We start from the raw sequence: 26,169 nt of genomic DNA, 5'->3' as shown, positions 1-26,169 counted from the left end.
TTGAAGAAATTATCAGTATTTTATACATTACTGTAAATGACCCATAAAGTAGAAGAGGGGACTTCAGACAATGAAGCTTTCATTTGCATGGATCAGTACAGTTCAGTTTTCCCCAGCTTGAAGTTCCCATTCCCACTTTTTTTAATGCCCCAGCCAGTTCTCTCTTCTCCATGCACTCCTAAATAGAGCTTACAAACACAGAATAAGAGAGGTATTTATGTTTAGCTTTCTAAAGCACAATAGTGTAGGAAGTATGTTTTCGCTATTAATTGACTTGTACAGTAACTACTTGTTTCTTTGAAACAGGAAATACAGGGTTTAATTCAACACAGTTTTTAGGGAAGCTTACAATGGACAATTTTTGTATTTTATTAACAGTCCTTTTTCAAAGACTAGTTGGGGTGCTTCATTCCCAGTGTTACTGTTTCCACTTTATTTTCAAGCTATGCTTGATTTCTCTTCAGAATAAAAGTGTACACTTAGAAGGGGGAAACTTTTAAGACAAACTTGTCCTCCATTTCACATTCACATCAGCATTTAAAATGAGAAGAAATCTTCAGAATAATTGCATCAAAACTAACCTAAATATGCTATTTTAACAAATATAATAACCCCCTGCTGACTGATATTTTTTCCAGAACATAAAATGCCCTTACAAAATACTACCTCCTGCTAGGACTGCTCATTTTAGAAGAATTTGACAAGTACAAATGTACTCAATGAATACTGTGAGCTTTAACCTGTCACGCTCAGAAGTATTAACCATAACTTCAACATCACCTAATATTCAGCAAACCCCACCACCACTAGAAAACAAAGTCTAAAGAAAGAAAAACACATCAAGACCAACAATGCAATAAGAGAGGTTAATTTATTTTCAGGTATGTTCATCAGCTTATTACAAGTAATTTAGATATGTCAAAAAAATCCCTACTTTTACAACCAAAACAAACAAAAGGAGTAGGATCAAGGGTTTTAGTCAGGGTCAGAGCTTATGTTGCTCTTCCTCTGAAGTTGGCAGAAGTCTACCAATTCACATCAGTTAAACTTACCAAACGTTAATAATTTGCGTCCTTTTTCAGGTTTGCCCATGGTGATAAAACATTGTAGATAGGTAATTAAAGCAGAATTCTTATGAACAAAGGATTGGTGACTGAAATGTCTTTGTGATACCTACAAATATGCCCTTATCCTGAGCTCCAATGACATTATGAAAGTAAATATTCCAAAAAGAAAAACAAACAAAAAAAAAAAAAACAACCCACCAAAACAAACAACAAAACACAAACAACAAAACACAGTGGTTTATGCGAATGTAGGTAATATAGCAAGTCTTCACAGTAAAACGTACTGGTTTCAGGACCCATTGGCTTATTTATTCCCATGCATCTCCAATACGAGAGCTTGGCCCTCCAGTCTTTAGTGTGTGCAATAAGTACTTAAAAGCTGCAATTAATTGCTATTGCCAACCTGAACTGAGACTCAAACATGTCATTAGAGACATAGCAAGACATCTTCTATACTCCATGTGCCAAAAATGTTCCTTTTTGCTGGAAATAACAGCTTAGCAGTGGTTACAAATAAAAAGTATGGCATGGGTATTTTTAGTTATCTTTTCCTGTTTCAGGAGGCTTGTCGTGGTTTAAAAAAGTCACCCATAAATCACACAGTCGTTTACACACTCCCCCACTTCATGCCCTCCCCCTACACCCGGGGTGACGGAGAGGAGAATCAAAAAGAAGGCAACTCCCACAGGTTGAGATAAGAACAGTTTAGTAGCTAAGGTATAACACAAATCATTACTGCTACCACCAATAATAGTAATGGCAAAGGAAATAACAAGAGGAAAGAATACAACACCTCAACACCAGCTGACCAATAACTCGCCCCACCCCACCCAACCAAGCACCGACCGATACCTCGTCCAACCCTGCAGTCCCAGCCCTTCCGGGTAACTCTCCGTTACATCCTGGGCATGACGTGCTGTGGTATGGAATACCTCTTTGGCCAGTTTGAGTCAGGTGTCCTGTCTCTGCTTCCTCCCTGGCAGAGCATGAGACTCAGAAAGTCCTTGGTCAGACTAAAACATTTGAGCAGTAATTAAAAACATCAGTGTTATCAGTGCTGTTCCCAGACCAAAAGTCAAAATCACAGCACTGCACCAGCTACCAAGAAGGAGAAAAATAACTGCTACTGCTGAACCCAGGACAAGACTAAAGACTAAAGTTCCACTGAGTGATTACGCTTCATCCGTCTCTCTAAGATGTTGGTGCATCTCATTGCACAAGACCAGGAAAGCCATTTCAAAGGCTTGAGAAGATTTGTCTAGTTTTGATCCGACAGTATCACCTTTATTCAGCAACATACAAAAATCAGTGAATGCATGTGGAAAATTTATTTCAGTTTACAGTGGTAATGAATGTTATCTGATATATGAAGAAATTAAACACATAATTTTTGTTGTACTCTTAGCAATAACTAATGGCAAAATTAATACCTTGTGGAACTCCTTTACTGCTTTATTTAACCTCTTTGAAGCTATTTCAAAATAACAGTGGCTCTTTATCAGTCATCAGACCTTTGCTGTTAATCAGATCTTCAGTGCTAAAAGGTCTGTTGATTTTTTTTTTTCCCCAAATGCACTTGCTGTTTTTACACTACTGGAAGTAAGAAAGATTTCATTATGTATTTATATTATTTTTCATATTAATTTCTTCACATAAATTTCCTCATATAAAGTAATCATATGGAAGCCACTGGAAGGTTCCCATATGGTAAGTGATGTTAAACTGAGTATGTAAACTCTTGACAAGCACAGTGTAAAAGCGGGAACTGAATTCATAAAAGTAAAGAAATTTGGTTAAGATCACAAAAAAGAGATCACCAACAGAATCCGAAAATGAATCTCTACTAGTTTCTTCTTAGTGCCAAGATAGTTAAAAAGTAATTTGGCTTCTTTTTCCTATGTAACTTCAGGAGTCCTCAGTCCCTTCATTCCTTAGCATGAGAGCTTCTGTGGGTACCTTTTAATGGAACTCCCAGCTACTGGTTGAGTAATTAAATTCAAGTATGACCCCTATGCATCGTAGGACATTAATCAGAAAAGGTGTACAGGAATAACCAGAATTCAGAAGAAAAATCCCTTTGTGAATCAAAAGGGTAACATTATGATGATGTCATGATAGCACCATGTTATATTAACAAGTAATTTCTCTCTAATGTAATTATCATCAGTTAATGTAATTACAATCCTAGAAACAGAAAATAAGACCACCTTTTTTCTTGGGCAGACGTTAGGGTGGGTGGAGTACATACATTCTGTTGACACTTTTTAAGAAATGACTATTGGAAGTAGTAGACTATTTCAGGAGTAGAAATATTGGTGATCTCAGAGCTGTTAGAATTCAGGTAGTGATGGAAATGCACCTATTCAAAGATGCATGCATCAGTCTTTTCTCCAGAGAATTTAAGATATGTAGATATATAAATGTGTGTATATATATGTGTAGCTGTAATATAAACAGTACTACTAGACATCTCTCTACATTTTGTTAAAAGATAAATCTCTGTGTTGCTCACATCTTAGCCTTTGTTGGGCATCCAGTGGATTAATAGAAAAAGTCTTAGTGGTTCTCCTCCAGACACTTACAAAGGAATACTGTCTCGGATGTAGATATCCAAGCCGGGGCTCCCAATTTTCAAGTTCTCTGCTGAATTACTGTTATTTAAAAAAAAATAAATAAATAAATGCAATAACTTACTATGAAAATTAAACTCAGAAGCCCAAATATCTTCCAATGTGGCAAAAGTTTCACAACGCAGAATGGAAGAACACCTCTTTCTTTTTACTTACAGAGATAGTGTTATTGATCCCTGAAGAAGGATCCTGAACTTCGGCATTCTACATTGTATACCCCCTCATGGATAATTTCATTTTTATGAAAAGAGGCAATCAGCCTACCATGACTACTTTAGACAATTTATTAGAGCCCATGCAGTGGTTATGAGAAGAAAGTACTGCACCAAGTACTGAAGTATTCATACAAAGTAGACCACATCCAGCAAAATACTTATTTGACAGTAATTCAGTGATTAGAGCATTCAATCCTTTAGTGTCTGTGGCTTAAGTGTTTAGTCTGATTCAAACAGTGGAAGGATTCGTGTGCTGACCTCCCATGCAATAGCAGAGGTCTACCAGGTATTCTAAGGTCTCCCACTCAGGTTTTGAAATAAGATTTCACTTTGAATCTCAAAAAGCTTTTTCCTATGTATGTCCTAATTTGGATAAATCAGGATTTTTGAAAAAGAACAGATAACAGAAAATTCTTAACCCATTGCATATTATGAATTAGAATTCCATCAGTAACTCAGTACTATGCAAATTGTCCCTATTTACATTCAGTGCCAACATAACATGGAATATGCCGTGCATATTTCTTAAATTTAAAAAAGGTTTCCAAAGCCAGATTAGGATATTCATAAAAAGAAAAACCCAGAAAACTTCAATATTCCCTACATATTTCTGCTTAATTGAAAGTTCTGTCAGTGCTTAGCAACAAGGATTTTTGGTACATCCATTCTTGGGTTTTACACATAAAAATGTTACTGAAATGTTTTTCAAAAGCACATGAGCAGGTGCTCTCAAAGTTATCTTTCTTACTTGCCAAAGATGGAAACGTTTTAATTATTATTAAAATAATGATATAATATTAGAATATTTATTATAATGTATGTTTAAACAGTTTTAAGCATAAAAAGTATAGTAAATAAAATCACTAAATGTAACTGGAATGCAAGATTAGCTATTTAACTAACACCAACCCAAATTTAAGAAGATCTTTTCCAAACTGGTAAAAGATACATACTCAGTTGGGGATCTTAAGTTTGCATATTATCAGTTCACATGAAGTGCACTGCCTCTTTAAGTCTTTGGTTTTAAACGTGCCTATTGCATGAAGTCTGAAACTCTTATTTCTCAAAGTAAAATGGCGTAAAAGAAAATATGGGTTCTAGAAAATTTCAATGACAACCTCCTGCAGTATTATCTATTCATGGTTTTGCATGCTACACAGTGATTTTGCAAAATGCTTTGATCTTCTCTTTGCACCTGGCTATCATGGGTTTATTCAGTACTAAATATAAAACAAATTATCTGCTATTTATGTAACAATTACATAAAGTTATCTTGTTCTCAACTTATAGCTTTGGGAAGGTTGGTTCACATCATTTTAAGGAAAAAGGGCGACAGCGTCAAGAAGAAATCACATTTCTCTTGGGTTGTTCCTTTGTCAGAGAATGTACTTTTCCTGGTCTGTAGGATATTAAAAGACCTGGCAGAAAAAAAAATGTCCCATATTGTGACATAACATATAAGGTTCAATACATATAAAGTGTATACTGAAAGACTGAATTATTTTCGTTTATTAGTCTTTGGGGTTTAAACAGAAAAAAATCCATTGGTGAGGTTCTTTCCTCTATGCATGGCAGACATTAATGTGACTTATGCTGTCTAAATCTTTCTTAAACCACAAGGGATTCTGTGCTTTCTTCCATTTTTCACAATGTCCCACTTAGTCTTCCAATTTCAAACTAGTACCAAGGAGCTAGACCTAGTGAAAATGGTGAAGAAAGGGAAGCACAACTACTCAAATGTTTGCCCGTTGAGAATGAAAATGTGCACCTTTATACAACACAGTATTACAACAAACATTATTAAACCTCTAGAACAATGTCCTTCCATCTGATTAGTTTCTATGCAACCAAATTGTCGGGTGCTTACTTCAAAATCAGGGCAAACACAATCCTATCCCTCATCACATTCAAAGTAATTGAAAACAGCTCATCAACATCATTTGACCCTAGGCCTCCACTGGAATACTTTGATTCTGATGCGTGTTTTCTTTGAAGGCAATTCTCTCTCTGTAGTTTATGTTATGAACCTCTCTCCACCTGCAGTAAGAAGCTTAGTTTGTTTTAAGGAAGTCTGTGGTCATTGTTGGGCTTACTGTTTAAGTGCAAATTATGTTAACAGTAACAGGAAAGACACCAAAACAGGGAGAGATGAATACATCACTTGCAGTGTGAGTGCTTGTAATACATCAGGATGTGCTACAAGTGTTACTCAAATCCCTCCTTCTAAAAACATTGATACTTCCTTCTTATTTAATCTTTTAGGATGATGACTAGATGTATTTAATTACCTTTTGTGTCTCAAAGTTTTCTTCTATACACAATGTTTTAAAAAGCCTTAAAAGTACTGCTAGTAAGAAAAGGCTTTATTTAACAATGTAATTTTGCATTGGATCCAATAATACGAAATATACCATTGGATCCATTCAGGAAGAGAGCTGTGCTTGCGTGACATAGCAATTCTTCCCACTGGGATCAGTGAGCTTCCATGAATGGCATGTTTTACCTTCACAGACTCTAAGTAACACTAGGAATGTGTCTTATTAACTACTTGCCAGTTTGGAAAACACTCTCTTGTGCTCCAAGCAGCCCACAGAACAAAATACATAGGCCCTGCCTATGGTATAACATTCCTGTCATGGCTGACAGCTCATTTGACAGAGGCAGTGGAATGTTTCTCTCCTTCTCTAGAGGAAATTTGGGGTTTCAAGGAACAAGAGGATGATTCTCATCTTCTCAGCAAGCACATTGTGCCTTGTTGCAATATATGAACTTCTGCTTTGATTTTTATACTCAGATGAAAGGTAGGTTTCTGTCATTGAGGGTGACTGTTTCAAGCTGTCTGTGTAGCCAGCAATTGCCACTGCCCAGGAAAACTCACAAATTTTCCTTTGTCACCAAAAGCAATAGAAATGCATTAGCTCCCCACCTTCCTGCTGTTGCCTACTGACTGCTCCCAAACCAGTCTAAGTTCTACCATATTCATTTCACTGGGTGCAGCAGCATCTCCTGCCTTGATCTATAACACTCAGGTTTACTCTGCCACTTTTAATTAATTTATTTACCTTGTTTATTTTTTTGCACACTAACCACCATTTTCTCTGCACCAGAGTCCAAACTGGTATGACTGATTCATTATAACACACTTCTCTTGTTACAAGTTTAGGTAAATTATGAGCTACCATCACCATGTCTTTACTTCATACATTTATGACCGCAAACCTTCTGAATATTGAAAAGCTTTCATAAATTTCTCTGATATTTTATTGTGGCAGTGAACAACAACAGTCCTGGTGCTATCATTTTAAAAAATGTTATAAAAATCTAAGAGTCTGATAATAAAAGATTATTGCCACCTGGCAATAAATGGCTGCCAGATGATAAGATTTTAAAAGTATTTCATGACAGACTAATTCATTTATTTTCTACCTGGCTTTGTCTGATTTCTCCACGAGCATGTTTGTGAAATCTATTTATGTCACAGCCTTCAACATTTTTCATCATACTTTTTCTCTCTTATTTCCTTGGAACCTTTCCATCATTTCCAGATACAAAGATAAAATAAGCAGATACATCTGAAAATGATGATATATCTACTTTCCAGATTAATTAGCACTGGAGTAAGCATAGGACAGTTTAAGGTATCTTTTTTTTTCTTTCTAGAAACCATGAAAAGATAGCAATTTTCACATATAGATAGCACTTACAAACTTCTCGAGAAGTCTATAATCCTACACAATTTTATTCCTACTTCTAAAAAAACCTAAGTAATTAAGCTTAGGAAAAAAAGACTTTTAAAGTAAATTCCAAGGACAAACCACTCTAGCATGTGCAAAAATAAGCATCAAATTGGATATCCCAAATGAGATCTGAAAGAAGAGAGAGGCGTACTCTAATCAGCTCTGTGAAAGTGCTCACCAATTTTAATAGCTTTTATGTTTACCAGCTGTGTGCATCCTACAGCTGTGAATCAGCATTCCCAAAAAACTGGGAGGCTTTTGTAAATGACAAGTAGCATGGCTTCTGCCTCTGCTCTATTGCTTTGAATAAGCACTCACAAAGCAAGTCTGCTTTGGTAAACTGTATCGAGTTACCCTGGGAGATACAGGAAGTTTGATGTTCTGTTTCAGAATATAACAAACAACTCAATGATTAAACAGAGGAGAGAAAAACTGAGTATTATGTATCTGACAAATTATTTTATTAGTAGCATTTGTGGGTGAGACAATTGAATGATTGTGTCACGGCAATGGTATTTCACTTCAATATATGTATGCAATAATACAGTAAAAATGAGATTTGTGATATTTTAAAAATACTTAGCTTTGATAAAAGTGAATATTTGGTACCACATCCACATGGAGATTCCTGTATCTTCCTTTCATACTCCTTTAAAAACTGCTTTACAGTCAAGCAGGACCAGAAAAAGCATATGGTCCCTTTGTTATTAGGGATTCTTTGATGACTATTACATCATCCTTTATTTTGTTTCATTCAATTTAGTTTGAAACAACATTTGTTGAAGAAAGAAGTAAAGAGAGTTTATATAAGGAGAGCATAAAAACAATCTCGTAGATGTAAAACAACAAGCCAAATGCCAATGTGAAGGAAAAGAATGCTTGATCAGTGAAATATTCTCTCCTGACACTCATAATTCATGAGTGCCTGAATTCAAGCTAAGTTCAAAGTAGTGAAACCTTTAGGTTACTACTTCTGTGAGTACTGATTACCTGTTTCTATAAATATTCATAGTATCTCTTTCAACTTCTAACCTGTTGGTCATATCAGACTCCAACACCAAAACTGCTAAAAAAAAAAAGGGTAATTAAAATGTGGTAATACATAATGAGTGGCTTAGTGTTTTGGGAAGATGAAAAAGGATATGGAGGTACAGAACCAAAGCTCCACAGTTCCTCTCTGCTCCATTTAAAATGTGTTAAAAAACTTACCCTTCTTTTGTCATGTAATGTGCTCATTGATCATTCTTACCTACTATGTGCTTGGGCTTAAAAATGGCAGAGATAAACTTCAGCATAAATCAGTAGACCCTGTGAATTAAGTGGTAGACAGAGTGGCACTGTCACCGCAGTTCTAAATGTGTGCCACTTCATGAAGATAGTCAGCACCAGATACAGCTATTCCCTTTTACATGCTTTTGCAGAATGGGTCACTGGTTTCTTCGTTATCCACTAAGTCGCCTACACACTGGATGACAAGGTAGAAATAATACTTTCATTTTCTTCAGTGAATGCAAGTGATAAAGCTTAGTTTTAAAGATTTCATGTTGTTTAATTGTTCCTGTCATGCCACTTCTTCAGACTAAACAATCTGTTCCATTTAACATCTCCACTGCCTTACACTGTGCTCTCTCCAACTCATTTATATTTTATCTTATTTTTGCCTATTCACTTAAGAGGAGTAAAGAAAAAAGGCAAGAGGGAAAAAAGGCTTCTGCCTAAGTCACATATGTCATCAAGAAATGCCTAAGTCAGTGCACGACTTCCAATGTAACTTTATCTTCTGCATCCTCAGTTTCTTTTGCTGAAGGCCTTCAATTTGCTGTTATGTCTGACTTGAATTATCTTGAATATGGCTGGAGAATTGCAGCACATTCAAAACTGTTGAAGGAGTAAACAAGAGCTCTGGATGCTCAGTATACCAGAATACCCCTTCAAGCCTTTCTCTGGCATTCATATCAGATATTGGACACTATAAAAGTTTAATCATATATATAAAAAATAACCAAGTAGCTGTATCGGGGCACGAAAACTTTACTTCTTTCTTATAAATATATACCACACCTCATGAAGGGCAAACTTCTACTCCTTGGAAGGTCCTACTAACAATCTCTATATATGTTTTCCTCCAAACTGTCTCACCTGCTTGCTAGTCTTTAGTTTTGGAAATAAACAGACCCCCAAACAGTTCTATAGGGAAGGCGTGGAACAGCTTTATCCTCTATCAGTAGACTGACTGGCTGAAGGTGACCAGAGTTGTTACCTGGGGTGCGAGCTTTACAGATTTTGTAATTTTCAGTCTTCTTCCAAGATGATGCCATTTGAAATAACACCAAGACTAGGCTAGAAAAAAATGAAAAAGATATTTCAAATGTATTTCTGAAGGCAGCATGGAGCATAATGGATCTTAGTCATGTCCCTTAAAAATTCTTGCTCCAGATGGGACCTGATGTGGAACTTCTCAAACACTGGACTGCCATTCAGACACTCGGTCTTTATTGTCCTCTTAGTGTCATGCGATATAGAAAATTGTTTTTTAGTTTTTAAATAAATTCAATGTTCCACTTCATATCTCTACCACAGATCATCTAATGCATTCACACTATATTAATGTAGGCATTCATCTCTTCAAATACAATGCAGAGATTTATTGTTTTTTAAATCCCTTTTATAGTAACTGATTATTACTTAGATTAGGAGCTTTCAAAATCAGTCTGTCAGTCTTGGGGATACTGCTGATGGGCTGTTTGTAGTAAGATCATTATTTCTGGAACGTACCTCCCTACCTAGAGAAAGCTTTATCATTACAGGAAATCAGCTGCATGGCCTTTTTTACACCATTACACTAGTTTTCTAATCTTTGCAGGCAGACAAACTAATTTCTCTTTCTAACGTCCAGCTACAAGCATGCTCCAATGGCTTGACTGACACACTGTGGGAATTTGTACTGGTGACAGTGGCACACGACCAGTTGTGACCAAGTTAACAATGTGACCTCAAAAGCCTACAGTGAGCTCTGTAAGGTTCTTTTCCTAGCCTTTTTCCAGAGAGGAAACAGTTGTTAGCCCACCAACGCTCAGTAATTCAGAAACATCACCATACTGACCGAAGCTAGCATCTCCACATGGGAAAGCACTATGTGGTTCAAACAGGTATTTGGAACAAGTTCAGGGATGACCTCACTATGTTCCATTTCCCAGTGTAGGCATGCCCTCTCTCTTTTCAGTCTTTTTACCACAGGCTGTCTCTTTCCTGTGCCTAAATGCTTACTCCTCTGATATGGAATTATATTTATTTTATGTTTATTTTCTGAACATCCTACTCTTAATATCATTAAACGCTCCCTCCCAAACTTCAGCTGAAACCTTCTTGAGCCTTCTTCTAAATACACAACAAGCAAATGGAATAACCTGCTCACACCACATTTTAAAGCTTATATGCAAAATAGACAAGGCACTCTGCAGATTTTCCTACAAAAGATTTTAGAGAGAAATAAATTATATTAGATTATATTTCACTTGTAAACCATATTTGAACATAAGCCTCCAGATGGAAAAGGTCAGGACTGTACATTAACACTTTGAACTAGATATCCCCTTTGAAAGATGAAAGTTTAGCAGTAAATGGACCTCCAAGTTTTTTAATTATTTTGCATTTAAATAATGGATTTCTTATTTTCATCCATCATTAACCTAATTGAACTCATTTAAACATGCAAATTGTGGCACTGAACTTTCATGTTCACAGATACCATTCTTTACTGTTTCCAGTAACTATCCTTTATGTTTCATTTCTTTCAAGCATTCACTAATATGAAAGGCTTAAACAAGATAATTTTATTTATTAACATAGTGTTTACATAATTATTGAGCTAAATAATTATATAGAGTAACTTCTTATTCACTTTTCATTCGAAATGAAGAGGTATACACATACCGAAGCTGTATCTTCCAATCTGCATTCTTACTATTACTATATTTAACTGCATTTTACACTTGTAAATATGGAAATATCCATCCTTTGAGGAAGACTGAAGGGAAAGCTGGTCACTAAAGTATTGAAATAACATGGAGATACATTTATGGTTTGTATTAACATTCATACAATGATTCAAGAATAAAAATCCCCAAAATCAACAGCAACAAAATCCCAAATAACCCACCAAACAAAAAATGTTTGGGTAAAATACCAGAAGAGTATCTCAACATGGATCCATCTTGGATGGAAACCTGAATGCGTATAAAGAGTAAATTTATCTCATAACATAACAGGGAGTTAACTGTAAGATCTTAAAATTCTCTCATTCTCAAGGTCACAGCAGTACATCAGAACATCTATGCTGAAAGAGAAAAGCAGGAACACCACTCAGACAGTTGACCTCTAAAGGATGGAAGCATCGGTTGCAAGAGATGGTACCTCTCTTTCAGACTCAGGTAGACATTGAAGAAAACATCTAGCTTTTCTTCAGGAGCTTCTGAAGGATTTAAACAGCTGGAAGATTTTCAATAAAGTGAAAGAAATACCTGCTTTCTTAGGCTTACAGAGATTGACTACGATAAGAGAGGGAGCTTTTGTGAGAGAACAAGGTCCTGTCTGTACATCACACAGAAAACATAGACTTCTTGCTTTTTAGGCAGGAACAAAAAGTGGCTTTAATCAATACGACCACCTAAGTTGTGAAATAATGAAGGTCAGACAGAGAAACCCCACTTGAAAAGCTGAGATCTAAGAAGCTGAGGCCCCGGCCTCCTGTTCTGTGTAGTGGAGTACATCCTGAAAACAGTATTGCTATAGCCAAGTCCAGGTCATCAAGATGCTTGGTGGTGTCTTACACTAACCAGCTATTACCCTCTATTAACTCGAGATGGGAAGTACACTTCATTGCTAAAAGATAAATGACACATATAAAAAATATCCCTGAAAGAAGCCTGTGCTGGAGCAAAACTCAGCACTCTTTGGTGTCTGAAGCAGAGACTGTGGGTACTGTTCTTATAGCACCCACGGTCCTAACAAATCACTAAAAAATATAATCATTGTTCTGGGTTTCCCTCCTGTGTCCTGGTACATACGGATTTGTCAGGTACACTCTAGCAGAAGGATTATAAGAGATGACAGTCTGATAATGGCTTAATGACTTCCAAAAGGTTGTGTCTAACTAGCTGTACGATGACAGCAGACTGTTTCCTCAAAAAAACAACACAACCTAAATGGGTCTTGCTGCTAGAGCTGGGTCTAAGAACTCTGAAGAACAAAGCATTAAGCCAACGAAAGTATTAGGAGCATATTGGCTTGAAACAAAACAATTCTGTTTTCTCAAAGGGAAATTTTCTTTGATATTTGTTATGACCAGCATGGAACAAGATGGGCCATGGAAGAGAATGTGCCACTGCATCTGTGCCATCATGTTACTCTTGAAAGAAGGTTTAAGCTTGAGATACTAGCCACCTTCCACAGGTTCCAGAGGTTTCTGAGGTATCACAGTTCCCAAACATTCAAATTATTCTATGATAAACTGGTTATAGCAAGAGAGCAAATCATGCCAATCTGGAAGAGAGTGAAGCCCTGGATTTGCAAATCTCAAGCAAGTTTTTTCTCTTAAGCCCCTAAAAAATTATGCCCTTGGAAAATCTGTGTCTTTTCACTGTATCAGAAATTATAGGAGAATTGTGTGCTGGAGCTTACTGACAAAGGCGATTCCAAAGCAAGTTGCAGCTCTTACAAGTACTCCAGCTATTCACACTCCTGACTAAACATACTCTATCTGTATTTATTTGAGCTAGTCCAGTGTTTTGGGTCCTTGTTAAAAAAAATCAATGAAAAATTGGATGGCTGTGACACCTCATAATCCTAGTTAGTAAACCATTTCCTGACTCCGAGTATGTATCCCTTGCCAGACTACTGACACAGAGATTGAGGCTATTTGTAATCACGCAAATATTTCCAGATTTTACTTTCAGCTGGTGTGTCTTTCAGGGTGTCACACAGTGGTAATAAAGAGATGATCGTAAGCAGTTGAGAATGACCCTTTTCTTGCTTTCTTTTTATTATACCTTATTTCATGCAGAACTATATGAATGTATAACATATACTATATTTAATATTGTATATTTTCACATATTTACATATTGTGGAACTGGGTTCCAACAAAAACCTGAAACTGTTTAAGTAAAAATAATGGGCTAAACTCTCTTAGTGAGTAATGTAGGTTTTTGATAAAATCACTCTGCTTTACACCAGCAGAAAATCTAAACCCACCCTGTTGTCAGAGAAACCTCCATCTGTGAATACATCAGAAATCCCAGTAGGACACTGTTGTTCCAAACTCACACACATACACTATGCTCTACATGGCTGCACAAGTGCACTGCTGATTTGCCTGTCTGTACTTGGCTGCATTCAAGGTGGTTTGTTTGCTTAATTCAAAATCAATACATTTATTTCCCAGACAACAACTGCAACATTCTCTTGGAAAAGCTGCCTAATTTTAAAGTCAAGTTCAGATGTTCATTGCAAAAGAATCTAATAACAACCCACAAACGAAGAAATGGACTATTACATAAACATTGTTGGAATACCCTGTAGAAGCAAGTTAGCTGATGGCTATAGACTTGTCAGCCCAACAATTCACTGCACATCTGTGTGTGCCAATACAGAATTTACTCAAAATTGCCTCTCTAGACACTTCTTTACATAACACATATTTAGCTTATTAGTGATGCCATTTGGGAACGTGGTCAGCTTTTGAGCAAAATCTCAGAGAGTCCATTAGCACGGATCACATCACAGCTGCCATTTTAGAATCATGATGATTAGGTTTGAAGTTCAAATGATTTGATTTCACTTTAAAGCTTCAAAAGAAGTCTCTGGGGCAGACTTACACAATTAATTTTTACTGAGGTCTGCTGGGTAATTTACTGTAGTCAGAGTATCTTCACTAAGGTAAGGTAATAACCACTAGGTAATTTTATGGCACTCTGTTCAAGTAGGAAGCAGCGTGTTGGCTGGTTTCTGCTCTCGGAAGACCTGGAGGAATGCAAAGATGCTGCTTCTGGGAAACAAGATGTATCTAAGACATTGAAGAGGGATAAGCGAATTTACTAACTTCCCAGATGTGGACCAGAATTTGTACCTGCCCTCAAAATGTCTTTTCAGGAGTGTGCACAAGGACTTAGAGTACACAGGCTAGCAACTATTGTACTGAGAAGCTCTTAAAATTGAAGTACTGCACCTGTGATACTTTAATATAGAAACAAAGAATGCATTCCTAGTTTAGTTTGAATGTAAAAGTAAGCAATAAAATTAAATACCCCTTTGAGATTCATATTTATCACTTACAAGAAGCACGTCCTAATAACCAGTGTCAGCTAGGCTGACAAGCAAACTTCAGAACAAAGCTACGGGGGATACAAGTCTATTTTAGATTTACTGTTGACAGTAAGGGTCAGAGGAAAAATAAACTCAGCAAGCAGTGTCATGCTACCACAAACCTCTGCTGGCCAAGCAGAAACTGAATAATGGCCAAACCTTTCAGCACGACAAAGACTTGGGCAATTGGGCTGCCCTTCAGTGCACAGAGCATGATATACAGAATAACAAGACTAAACACAAGTGAGACATAACATAAATTGGTGATAAATAAAGCTCACAAGACTGGAGGAGCTAATTATCCCAAAGTCTGGAGTGAGGTACAGTATGCTTACCCTGCTGCATCCCTATTATTTTAATATTTGATATCTGCAAAGGTAATATGGAAAGTTTTGTGAAAAGGAGGATTGATCATGGTCTCCTTCAAGATATCCTTCTTTTGGTCAAAATATAAATAATATAGGTAATCTCTACTTCTAGACCTAACCATTAAAAAAATGGAGCGAGAGGAGGACTCAGACATTATTTCTATTACGTACACAAATGCATACTAAAAAAAAATAAAACCTTTTTTATCTTACAAGTTTAGTCCTCAGCTTCATTTCATGTACTGGGGAAAGCTGATTTGATTGCTTTATTGCACTAGCAAAAGCTAAGGTTTGTGTAAGGGGAAGAAGAGAAAATAAAGTATATTCTGTACTGATTTAGCTGCTGATGGCATTACTGGCTTTCATTTTGTTAAGTTTACTTCCTATTAAAGCTGATGATAAAAACAGGTGTGTGGACTCATAAGCACCTCTATCTACATCTCTCCACGGACATATTACAAATATCTGTTTCATACAGTCTCATCGTCTACGACAGATTTAATTTTATTCTATCTTTCACTAGAATAAATAGTAAACCTGTCATTCCAACTATTACATTGCTTTCCTTTTTCTCTACCTATCACCCACAGTCCTGTAATTCCTGCTGTTCAGATGCTTTCCTTTCCTTTGTGCTTTTTGTTTTGATGAAGCCATATGTTTCCTCCATTGTCAGGGGCTAGCTGCTTGAAACATAGAAGGCTTTTTACTTTCAAGCATAATTATACAGGACAGAAATGGCCAGACAATTTATTATTGTTCTTTTTTTTCTAGCCTGTGATGATAGACTGATAATTGGTAAGGAGCATCCACGTACCACAGACAAAATCCTTCAGATTTTAGGAAAGTGTTTAAAAACCAAGAGCAGTTCCAGTGGGTGATGCCCAATCATTGTGCATCTGTTCTCTGCCTGACTGATGCTCAGGTATTCTGTTCTGTTTGTCCATTTTAAGGTACTTGCTTATCATTCTCCCATAGCACTCTGCTCAGCAGAAATGCCTCCGGGACATTAGAACAAGTGCCCAGTGGAGCAATGCCTCACTACTTGCTTGTGATTTTGGAGCCTACAGGACATCAGATTAACAAATTCTCCTGACTTTTCTCGTGGGGTCCCATAATCCATCTGCTTTGTCAGCACTATTTTTGAACTGCTGTCAGGTGGCACTAAGGATATATTGGGTCAACTCACTCTGGTTCCTGTGAGCATGCCTCTCATTAATACAAATAGGATATCTCATATGTTTGAAGTCCTATGGATTGATGGAAAAATCCAGTGACTGCAGTAATACCCACAAACGATGTTGAGCAATAGCAGGAGAATAAAATGCAGGGCCCAGTTCCAGTGTGATGTACTCCATTCAGAGTCTTTGGGATTGCTGTAGTAAATCATCCTTCTCTTTTTCCTTCAAGTCTCTCTGCTGAACCACATCATTAGTTCCCTTTTCATTTTATAAAGTTTTCATTAGAAAGTTTTCATTAGAAAGTTTTCATTAGAAAGTTTTCATTAGAAACCCACCCAGTGTAAGACTTCTGAGTATGTTGACTATGGAGATGTAAGTGGTAAGAAAAGGACAATAACAGCCTGTTCTTAGTTTCCTTGTCACCAATACCAAAATACTGCTTCCTCTATGGTTTTAAATGTATTTGCACTCTCTCTTCTAAACTTTAAGTTCTTCTGGCACATTGTTCACTTATCTTTCCATGCATTATGCCTCTATACTAGTGCTGAAGAGTATTAAATTGATTGGTGGAAAGTTAATGGAGCGTGCAGGAGTGACAGAGAATAATTACTTGTGCATTGTGGCTTTTAACAAGCTGGCAGCCTGAAGGGGCAGTAACAAAAAACATATTAGTAACTGCAAATGCCCAGTGCAGTTTGTACTTGTTAGAAAACTTCAGTGAACCCACAGAAAAGAGAGTAGTCTTGCCCAAAAGTTGATGCAATAGGAACATGAACCCCACAGCTATTTACGAAGGCAATGTCTTGCTACCTAGGGTGCAAATCAGAAGGAAACAGCAAACATTCAAGAAGCTTTATATATGCAAGACCACAGAAAGGCTTCATCACCTTGTGATCTTATGATGCTCACACAAACCAGAACTGTGCCCTTATCCTGAATCACAGTACATTTCAGTCTCTGTGAGTCATTTTAAACCTCATATAGCTGGTTTATTTCTCTATTATTCCATTCAATTTGGTTCCTCTCCTCTAGTGCCAACATCTCGAGCAGGGTACTGAAGGAAGAGCAAGCAATTTAGAAGTGAAGGCATGGGCCAGCTCAGTGGCTGATGGTTGTGGGATGTAATTCAAGGAAATAAAGCTGTTAAGGATCCATGTCTCTAGTGCAGATGTCATTTGAACATGTTAGGGGAAGCAGGTGTTTAATAGCCATTTGTTGAAGAAAGGGTTTGATCTCCTTCAGCAAAATGCTGGGTAGAACATTTCAGAAAACAGCTTTTTTCAGTACATAGTACTTACAGACGCTAATCCACATCCTCCTCATTTTCAGACTTTTATGCAGATGGCTTTTTTAGCAATACTGTCAGCTTCTGTGCATGGAGTGCTCTTGCTTTTACTGCATTTTACATGTGCTACGAGCCTTTGATGCTTATGGAAATATCGCTGTTTAGAAACAAGTTATGTGTGCCAGCAGTCCTTGACATGTTACGTTGGGAACTAGCTACAATTCTTGGAAGCTTGTCTGCTTTACAGACAAGAAGCTTGTCTGCTTTATAACAGGTTGATTACACCTACCCTAGGTACAGATTCATGAAAGGTTTCTTCCCTTTACCTGGTCTGATGGTATTTTGAGGATGCCTGTTTTTGCTAGCTGGCAATCACAGAATCATCAAAGTACAGCTCTGCAAAAATCCACATAGCTGTACCCTGAAGAATGGTGGGTATAATGCAAGCAAACATGAAAACATTGTCTGATGGTGAATAAGTGTTCTCCTGAGTGTCTCACAGTTGGTAAGTGAAGAAGAAAAATGACTCAAAGGACAACATGACTTCAGAGTAGGGCACACAGAAACACAGGCAGGTTCATTCAACTCTGAAACAATGCACTGTGGAAGACATCAAGTTTCCAGAAATACTGTTTGAAAAAATAAGCCAATATATAAAGATACGAAACACCTGAAGTTTGGATTATCTAGAGCAACATCCTGTACAGACAAAGCCTAAAAATAAATTATAAAGGGCTTTTCCTCCTGGTCTTGTATTATTAACAGCATTAAACAGAGTTTCATTAACAGGATTCAAAGTTATTGAGGCAGCCTGCTGAGAACTTTGCTTCTTCATACCCTTGTGTCCTGGGTTCAGCAGTAGCAGTCATTTTTCTCCTTCTTATTAGCTGGTGCAACACTGTGTTTTGACTTCAGGCCTGGGAACAGAGCTGGTAACACAAATGTTTGGTCTGACCAAGGACTTTCTGAGCCTCATGCTCTGCCAGGGAGGAGCGGAAGCTGGGAGGAAGCAGAGACAGGACACCTGACCCAAACTGACCAAAGAGGTATTCCATACCACAGCACGTCATGCCCAGGATGGAACGGAGAGTTACCCTGGAAGGGCTGGGGGACTGCAGGGTTGGATGAGGTATCAGTCAGTGCTTGGCTGGTGGGAGTGGGGCGAGTTATTGGTCGGCTGGTGGTGAGGTGTTGTATTCTTTCCTCTTGTTATTTCCTTTATTATTATTATTATTGGTTGTAGCAGTAGTAGTTTGTGTTATACCTTAGTTACTAAACTGTTCTTATCTCAACCTGTGGAAGTTGCATTCTTTTCAATTCTCCTCTCCATCCCTCCAGGAGCAGCGGGAGGGCAAGAAGTGGGGGGAGTGAGTGAACCAGCTTTGTGTTTGGGTTTAAACCACGACACCTTGTTTCTAGATACTTTCAAGGAGAACTGTGAACTACTATGACCTTGATTTGTAAGAACTCCTTCACATTGCTACAATGATAAATGCATTTCCACTCTACCACTTCTCAAAGCAAACCAGGAACTCAATCCCATAGTGTTTTGACTGGTAAAGCTCATAACAGACTTTTTAGGGTTACTCCTGTAAGAAACAACAACAATATCCCAAACCAACCAACCACAAAATACAGAACAGAGAAGCTGGCTAAACGAAAGACGTTACACATCTGCACAGTACCAGAGATTTTTATAATTTTCCCAGAACAGAAACTCTGAAACAAAACTGAACTATAAAAGCAATCATATAGAACATGTGTTACTTACAGTGTATTTCTAGAACCTGCATTGCTATCTGAGGTGTAGAGTTTAGTGACTCGTGATCTACTCTGCAACTTAAAACTGCACCGTCATCACTGCGATCTGCTAGGAAATCCAGCGTGCTGCTGACTGTGAATGTTTTCCGATTTGCATCTTCTTCTTTTAAATATTTAACATCTGAAAGAAAGAGCAAACATCTCCAATGTTTTGGGGAAAAGGAGTCCAGCATTAGAAAGCTCTATTATCTATCACAATTGAAAACAGAAGTCTTTCACATCTCTTTAAGACAAAATCAGACTGCAGTTATTCCTCAACTTGCTCTGATTGTAAGAGCTGAATATATATATTGAAAAGGGGCATTTTAAAACTGGTTACAGGATACCGCACTCACATACTAATACACAGATATTACAAAATTTGTTACTTGTACATGGATATTACTAAAGCCATGTAAACTAAGGGTTGCATGCATGTAGTCACATTAATCCTGCACTTACTATATTCATGGGCTATTCTGTTCTTTGGCTAGAATTATGATAATTTATAAACTGAACTAAACTGAAGTATAGCTATTGATTTTGATGAACAACTGTAAATAGAGCATGTCACAGTATTTAAGGGAATCTACAAACAAATTCCAAGAAGACTGGAAATAAAATTACTTCAGAGACCTTGCACTCACTGCTCTGTATCATGTTAAACTGGCCTACTGCTTTTGTGCAGATTCGCTTAAGTCTCTGACAGTTTTCAGCCCAGATACTAAAGTGTGGGGAGCCTTCAGCTATGTTTAAGTATTCAACTCAGCTCAAGGTTAAGGTTCAAATTCAGAAAGTTTTGTTGTAGGACAGACATGTTAGATCAGAACTGAAGATTAATGTATTAACTGCAACATGAGATCTTCTTAACACATGCTTTAGAATTGTTTCATTTAGTTCATGACTACTTATAATACTTACTGATTTGAATATATTTCAGCAAAATAGCTTGTTATAGTGATTTGTTACAAGGAAAGCTTTAAAAGACATATATAAATACATAAACATACATATTCAATTACACTGAGATTGCATATGTCCTTTGTGTCCCAAAAAAAAGAAAAAATGAGAGGTTTCTGTCTTACAGATTATACTAAATCCCATTAGAGAAGAAGATGACCTAAATAAAATTTCAGTGAAATATCAGTTTTAGAAAGCAAACATTAAATGGCTTAAGCTACATCTTTTTAGATTAAAAATACCTCTGAAATCAGATAGGTGGTCTTTTTCATTGCCTCCAGATAGATGAAGACACCACAGTTACACGATATCCATTTTCCCCTAAGAAATAATTACTTCTTGCATACAAGCATTTTTTCTGTCTGTTTTTTTGCTAAGCTTTAAGAGATTTCAATTTCTGCCATGGTGACTATTAATATTTAGGGATCCATAGGTGAGAGAAATATTGACAAGGGCTAAAGCAAATTTATTATAATGAAAACAACAAATGTCTTCACTAATATTTAAAGCAAACACATGAGACTTTGTTCCCAGAGTTAGGCTTCCAAATTGAATAATAAGCACTTATATAGATAGCTGTTTGCTTACAACTAATGCACACATGCCTTTGCTTATTGACTGCAGGTGGAGGATAGACAGCTCCTGAAAACATCAACAACTTTAATTTCACTGAGAGGTTGTGGGTGCTTAATCCTTTAGAAAAACAAAACCAATTAATTTCCTAAACAGATGTTTAGAAGCCTTTCTCTAGACAACTATTGTTGGGAAGAGTTCAATTCCTAGAGTTAATTACCTCCCTAAAAATGGTGATATTGCTCTATAAACTGTTGACATCCTCATCAACAGAAATATTTATCTTGTCTGCTTTATCAGCTACATCTTCTTAGATGTTTCTTCATGGTAAAATGTTGTAATTTTTTTTGTGTGATTGTAATATATGCTAACTGAATGTAAGCCCAACTGGATGTTAAGAGCAGCGGAAATCAGGTACTGTGTTACCACATGCTAGCATTCAGGATATTTACCCAGGGTTTTTACAGAAATTTTTAATATGCCTACTGCAGTAAATGATTTCATTTATTTTCTTTCTACTCCTCTCTCTCCTAAATACCCCCTTGAAGAAAAGGTTTAACAAAAAGATCCATTACAGAGGCATTTTCTCTGGCTATCACTATCACTGTCCTGCATTAATAATAGCACAGCCAGTAAGTCAAGAGAAGTGATTCTTCTCTCTTCAGCAAGTGTGTGGCTGCATCTAGAGCACTAGGCCCACTTTTGAGCTTTCTGGTACGAGAAAGATTTTGGCAAACGTGCAAGGACAGATTACAATAGCTGGGTTTGTTCAACCTGAGGAAAAGAAGACTAAAACCAGATCAAACTGCTTCCTTCAAGTACCTAACGTGTGGTCATAGAGAAGAAAAAAACACATTCCTCTCAGAAGCATACAGCAAAAGCTAAGGGGCAGTGCACACAAGTTACATCAAGGCAAATATTGATTTTATATCATGAAATATCTACATATAATGAAAATTCTCCACAATAAAGGCTTTCAAATATTGAAACATCTAGATCAGATAGACTACGGAACCTCTGACATTAGTGATTTTTTAAAACTGAATTCCGGAAGACCTTTAGCAACCTGATCTAACCACTGAACAGAGATTGGGCCATATGAAATCTAAGGGTCAACTCTGTGCTCATTTCTATGACTCCATCAAATAGGCACACATACATATATGCTTGTATTAATACTAGTTTATATATCATAAGTATAGATGTTTGATGGGGAAAATAGAAATTACAGAATGTCTATCATTCATTGTTCATTGTCAACTATTTATAAAGGCACATACTTGGAACATCCATATAGAATACCTCATCTTTTAAAAAGACAGTTTTGCTGCTTTTATGTGACAAGTATAATTTTTGTTTACATTAAAAATTAAATTCTGACGTGAAATGGCTTTGCCTAAGAAAATTTCATCTTTGTCTTAGAAGTTTATCAAGTCAAAATATTCAGTGCCTCTCTGTACTCTTTGTGTGTACTAAAAAACATAAAGCAATTCAAAATGTCTTAATTTGCTGCAACAAAACAAATTGATATTATCTTATTTATTTTTGAAGCCAAATTTTGCTAGGGGAAAAAAAAATCAGTTAAAAATATTCCTGAAACCTAAAAATAATTTATTACATAATGCTGTTAAAAGAGCATATAACAAATTTTCTTGGAAAAATAAAATTTCTTTTTCTTTACAAAATGATGTATTTAGCTTCTCCAATATTTTTGCTTTAATAATATTCAAGAAATGTCACCAGAATGTTAAACTGCAGATCTCTTTGTTAATTTGGTGAGTATATGAAAGAGAACACTAAAGTAAAAGGCATGGTACTCAGTACTTCAGTCTCCCTCATTACTAGCAGTCTGCCTCATTACTAACATTTACTCCATTCAAATGGTATTCCTTTACCAAATGATGATTCCTTTTTTGAGTAATAGTAATGGAGCTACAATTTTAGAATGGCTTTTTCCCCTTTGGTGCAACTCTGAACTCAATGCATCATTTATATTCTTTTTCGTCATGTATAATACACTGTAACACAATTGGATTTACTGGTGCTAGACAGATGAACTCCTAACCTTTAATGTCAGCTGCATTAGCATATAATTTCATATCTATTTTCTCAGATTTATCATTTCACCTTTTACAGTGCACAAAGCTAATGTAACTTTTGCTGATGCCACTGCAAACTGGTTAGGTTATTTTATTTTTAACCTTTGTGAAATGGCAATGTGCTCTTCAGAAGACCTAGAAAACTAAACTGAAATGAATGTGCTTAGTATTTTCATTTCTGGATTTATTTTTTTTTTTTCCTTTTCACACATCTTCTTTGTTCCTTTCCCACCCTCCTTTTTTAAAGAAAACCATCCCTTAAGGAACTATTGAAAAGAGCAAATTAGTTAAGTCCCATCACCAAATCACTTCCTGACTTCAATGACATGCTGAAAGAACAGCAAAGTTCTTACATCAGATTATAAAATAAAACCTTTAATACAACTTATTTCAGTATTGCCTTGCTGCTAGGTCAACTGCAGCAGTGGTTCCCTTAATGTACTGATATTGCTTAGACTAATTTTCATATTTACATGTCTTGAATTTACATATTCATCCTGTCATCTTTCTGGGCTGACAGAATCTATGCTGTGCCATGTGTGCTAGCTGTGCTGGAAGATTCTTCTTTTTAATTATGTTCGATGCCTTTCTTTCAGTAATTTTGGTATGGCTGGAAAGGATAGGTCTCTGTTTCCTCATTTTCTATCCTTGTTACAAGTGCTCAAATACATTTCAAATGACTCCAGCCTAATATTCCTGTGTCTTTCAATATGCTCTGGAACAGAATGGGTTCCTTGGGCAATCAACTGCAATCTCCTTTATTTACCAATTTTATATCATAGCTATGGTTGTGTACATTGAACTGTGGTGCAGAATAGTAAAGGAAGATTAATGGACTTTGTAATTAATGCTGAAAAATTGCTTGAGGCAGTTTATTGAGATAACAAAATCCACACCACCAGACAAATATGAGACAAAGCAGATAAAGCTGTTGTTTGGTTGGGGTTTTGTTGTAGTTGTTCCATATATTTAAAAAAGCTACACTTAAAAGGTGGATTTTGAATCATTTATTGATCTGTTCTTACTGCACAATGAAGTGACATGAATAAATATCAGTACCTTATCCTTTTTATTAATCTAATCTATAATGAGACCTCAGTTGGCTGTGGAGATGTGACTAAGCCTTCTTTTATAGGAGGCTTTGCCCATCCATTTGCCAAAAAGGATTTTAAACTATCACAGCATTTCTGAGACAGACTACAAAACTAAGTTTTAAGTAAAGAACTTAAAAAGTGAAAGAGAAGACAGAAAAGAAATAGATACCCTTATATGCAACTCTTTCCTATTTTCCTGCATCTTCAAAGGCAAACCCATGCTTTCAGCTTTGGGTTTAGCCACCCCACGACTTTTCAGTTACAGCACACTTTGTCCAATTCTCCCCAGTCCTTGTGAAGTTCTCCTCAGCCCCTTTAAAGTCTTATCTTCTCCCTGCTCCTCACCACAGACTCTCAGCATCCTTGCCTCAACTGCAGGTTCCCAGTCTCCCAACCAAGATTCCTTCAATTGTTACAACCTGACTCTTCCACACCAAAGCAGGCTCCGTAACTCCCCTAGTGGAAAAGCAATCTCCTGTCTCCTCCAGATGGTTCTGCCTCATCCAGTCACTTAGAGTGTAACATAAAACTGGCAACTGACCAACTGAGATGTGTCATATTAAAAAGGCAAAAAGAAATTAAAAGGTAAAATATCTGGGGTGAATGGTATGGCTGTGATAACAATAATCCCCCAAATATTTCTCTATGAAGTTGAGTTTATTAAGCTGAAGAGAGTTCAAAGCAATTCAAAACATCAGTTTCTACTACTTGAAGAAATAAAATAAAAAGATGGTTATATGACCAATCCAGTAATTCACAATCATTTCCTTATCTACGTACTATCACTGATTCATTTAATGGTTAAATATGAGAAACTTTACAAACATGAATTAAAAAATACAATTCTACATAATGTATAGTTTTGACTACTGGACCAAACGACATCAAAGTTCTTTTAATACCTTTAACTTCTTTGTCATTCTTGAACCATCTGATGTCAGCTGCTGGTTTACTCCCAGATGTCTTGCAAGTGAGCTGCATCCTCTCTCCCTCCATAACTGGTGAGGTAAATCCAGTGATTTGTGGCTTCTCAGGAACACCTAACAAGCAAACAAGCAAAATGGCAGCAACTGACACTATCAGAGACAAGAATATATGACCAGCATAAAGTTCACTTCCTTATATGTTCTAAATTCAGGAAATAACTCTTTGCTCTGTCAGTAAATCCTGTTTCCTATTTCAAATAAAATGTCATTCTCAACTGTAGTTGATTCTAAAGATTTTAAGAAAGCAGAAATTACCTAGTTTTCTAAGGGAAACAGCCTACATTTTAAAAACCATCTTATCTATGTATATTCTGCACAAGGCTCTAGTCTGAATTCTTACTATAAGGTTTAAACTGGTCTGCACAGCAAGAAGAAGTACAGCTGTGAAAATAAAATGTTACTGGCAACAGAAAGCTGAAATGATCTAAGTTCAGGACAGATATTTAAGCATGAATTATGAAGATTTTCAGACAAAATCCAAGGAAAAGTGAGGATGAAAATAAATACAGTAGTTTGTTCATACATTATCTTCAGACAATACTTATAATCACAATTCCACTGGCTAACAGAGAATTCCTCAGCTGAATCCCAGTTCTTTGGAGGAGGTTGGATGATCATGACGTATTATACGCGTAACATTAAATTTGGAACTAGTTACTTCTCTATGAAAACAGAATTGGGAAAAATATAATCACTGCATGTATAAATCCATTTGGCTTCTGAAAACATAAGACTAACTTATTCTAAAGTGATACTGATGACCGTAATTTTAAAATCTCTGAAGATGTCATTGTTATAAGTTGCATCTGCAGCGT

At 36.5% G+C, this 26,169-nt stretch overlaps 1 protein-coding gene across 4 annotated transcripts in view; it reads right to left on the bottom strand.

Annotated features, from left to right (window-relative positions):
* The window catches only part of CADM2 (cell adhesion molecule 2), a 659,180-nt gene that overhangs the window by 110,054 nt on the left and 522,957 nt on the right, over nucleotides 1-26,169 (bottom strand). For all 4 annotated transcript variants that reach the window (XR_010612138.1, XM_065676379.1, XM_065676381.1 and 1 more), the window contains 2 exons: nucleotides 25,271-25,408; nucleotides 19,614-19,784 (listed from right to left, as the gene is read on the bottom strand). Coding sequence is in view for 3 of the 4 variants with exons in the window: in XM_065676379.1 (XP_065532451.1) it covers nucleotides 19,614-19,784; nucleotides 25,271-25,408 (309 nt within the window). In the remaining variant the exon portion in view is untranslated. The remainder of the gene's footprint in view (nucleotides 1-19,613; nucleotides 19,785-25,270; nucleotides 25,409-26,169) is intronic.

Source organism: Lathamus discolor, chromosome 4 (genome assembly GCF_037157495.1).
Source record: "Lathamus discolor isolate bLatDis1 chromosome 4, bLatDis1.hap1, whole genome shotgun sequence".
NCBI lineage: Eukaryota > Metazoa > Chordata > Aves > Psittaciformes > Psittacidae > Lathamus > Lathamus discolor.
The sequence above is the reverse complement of the archived record's forward strand: the minus strand, read 5'-3'. Positions and strand labels throughout refer to the sequence as shown.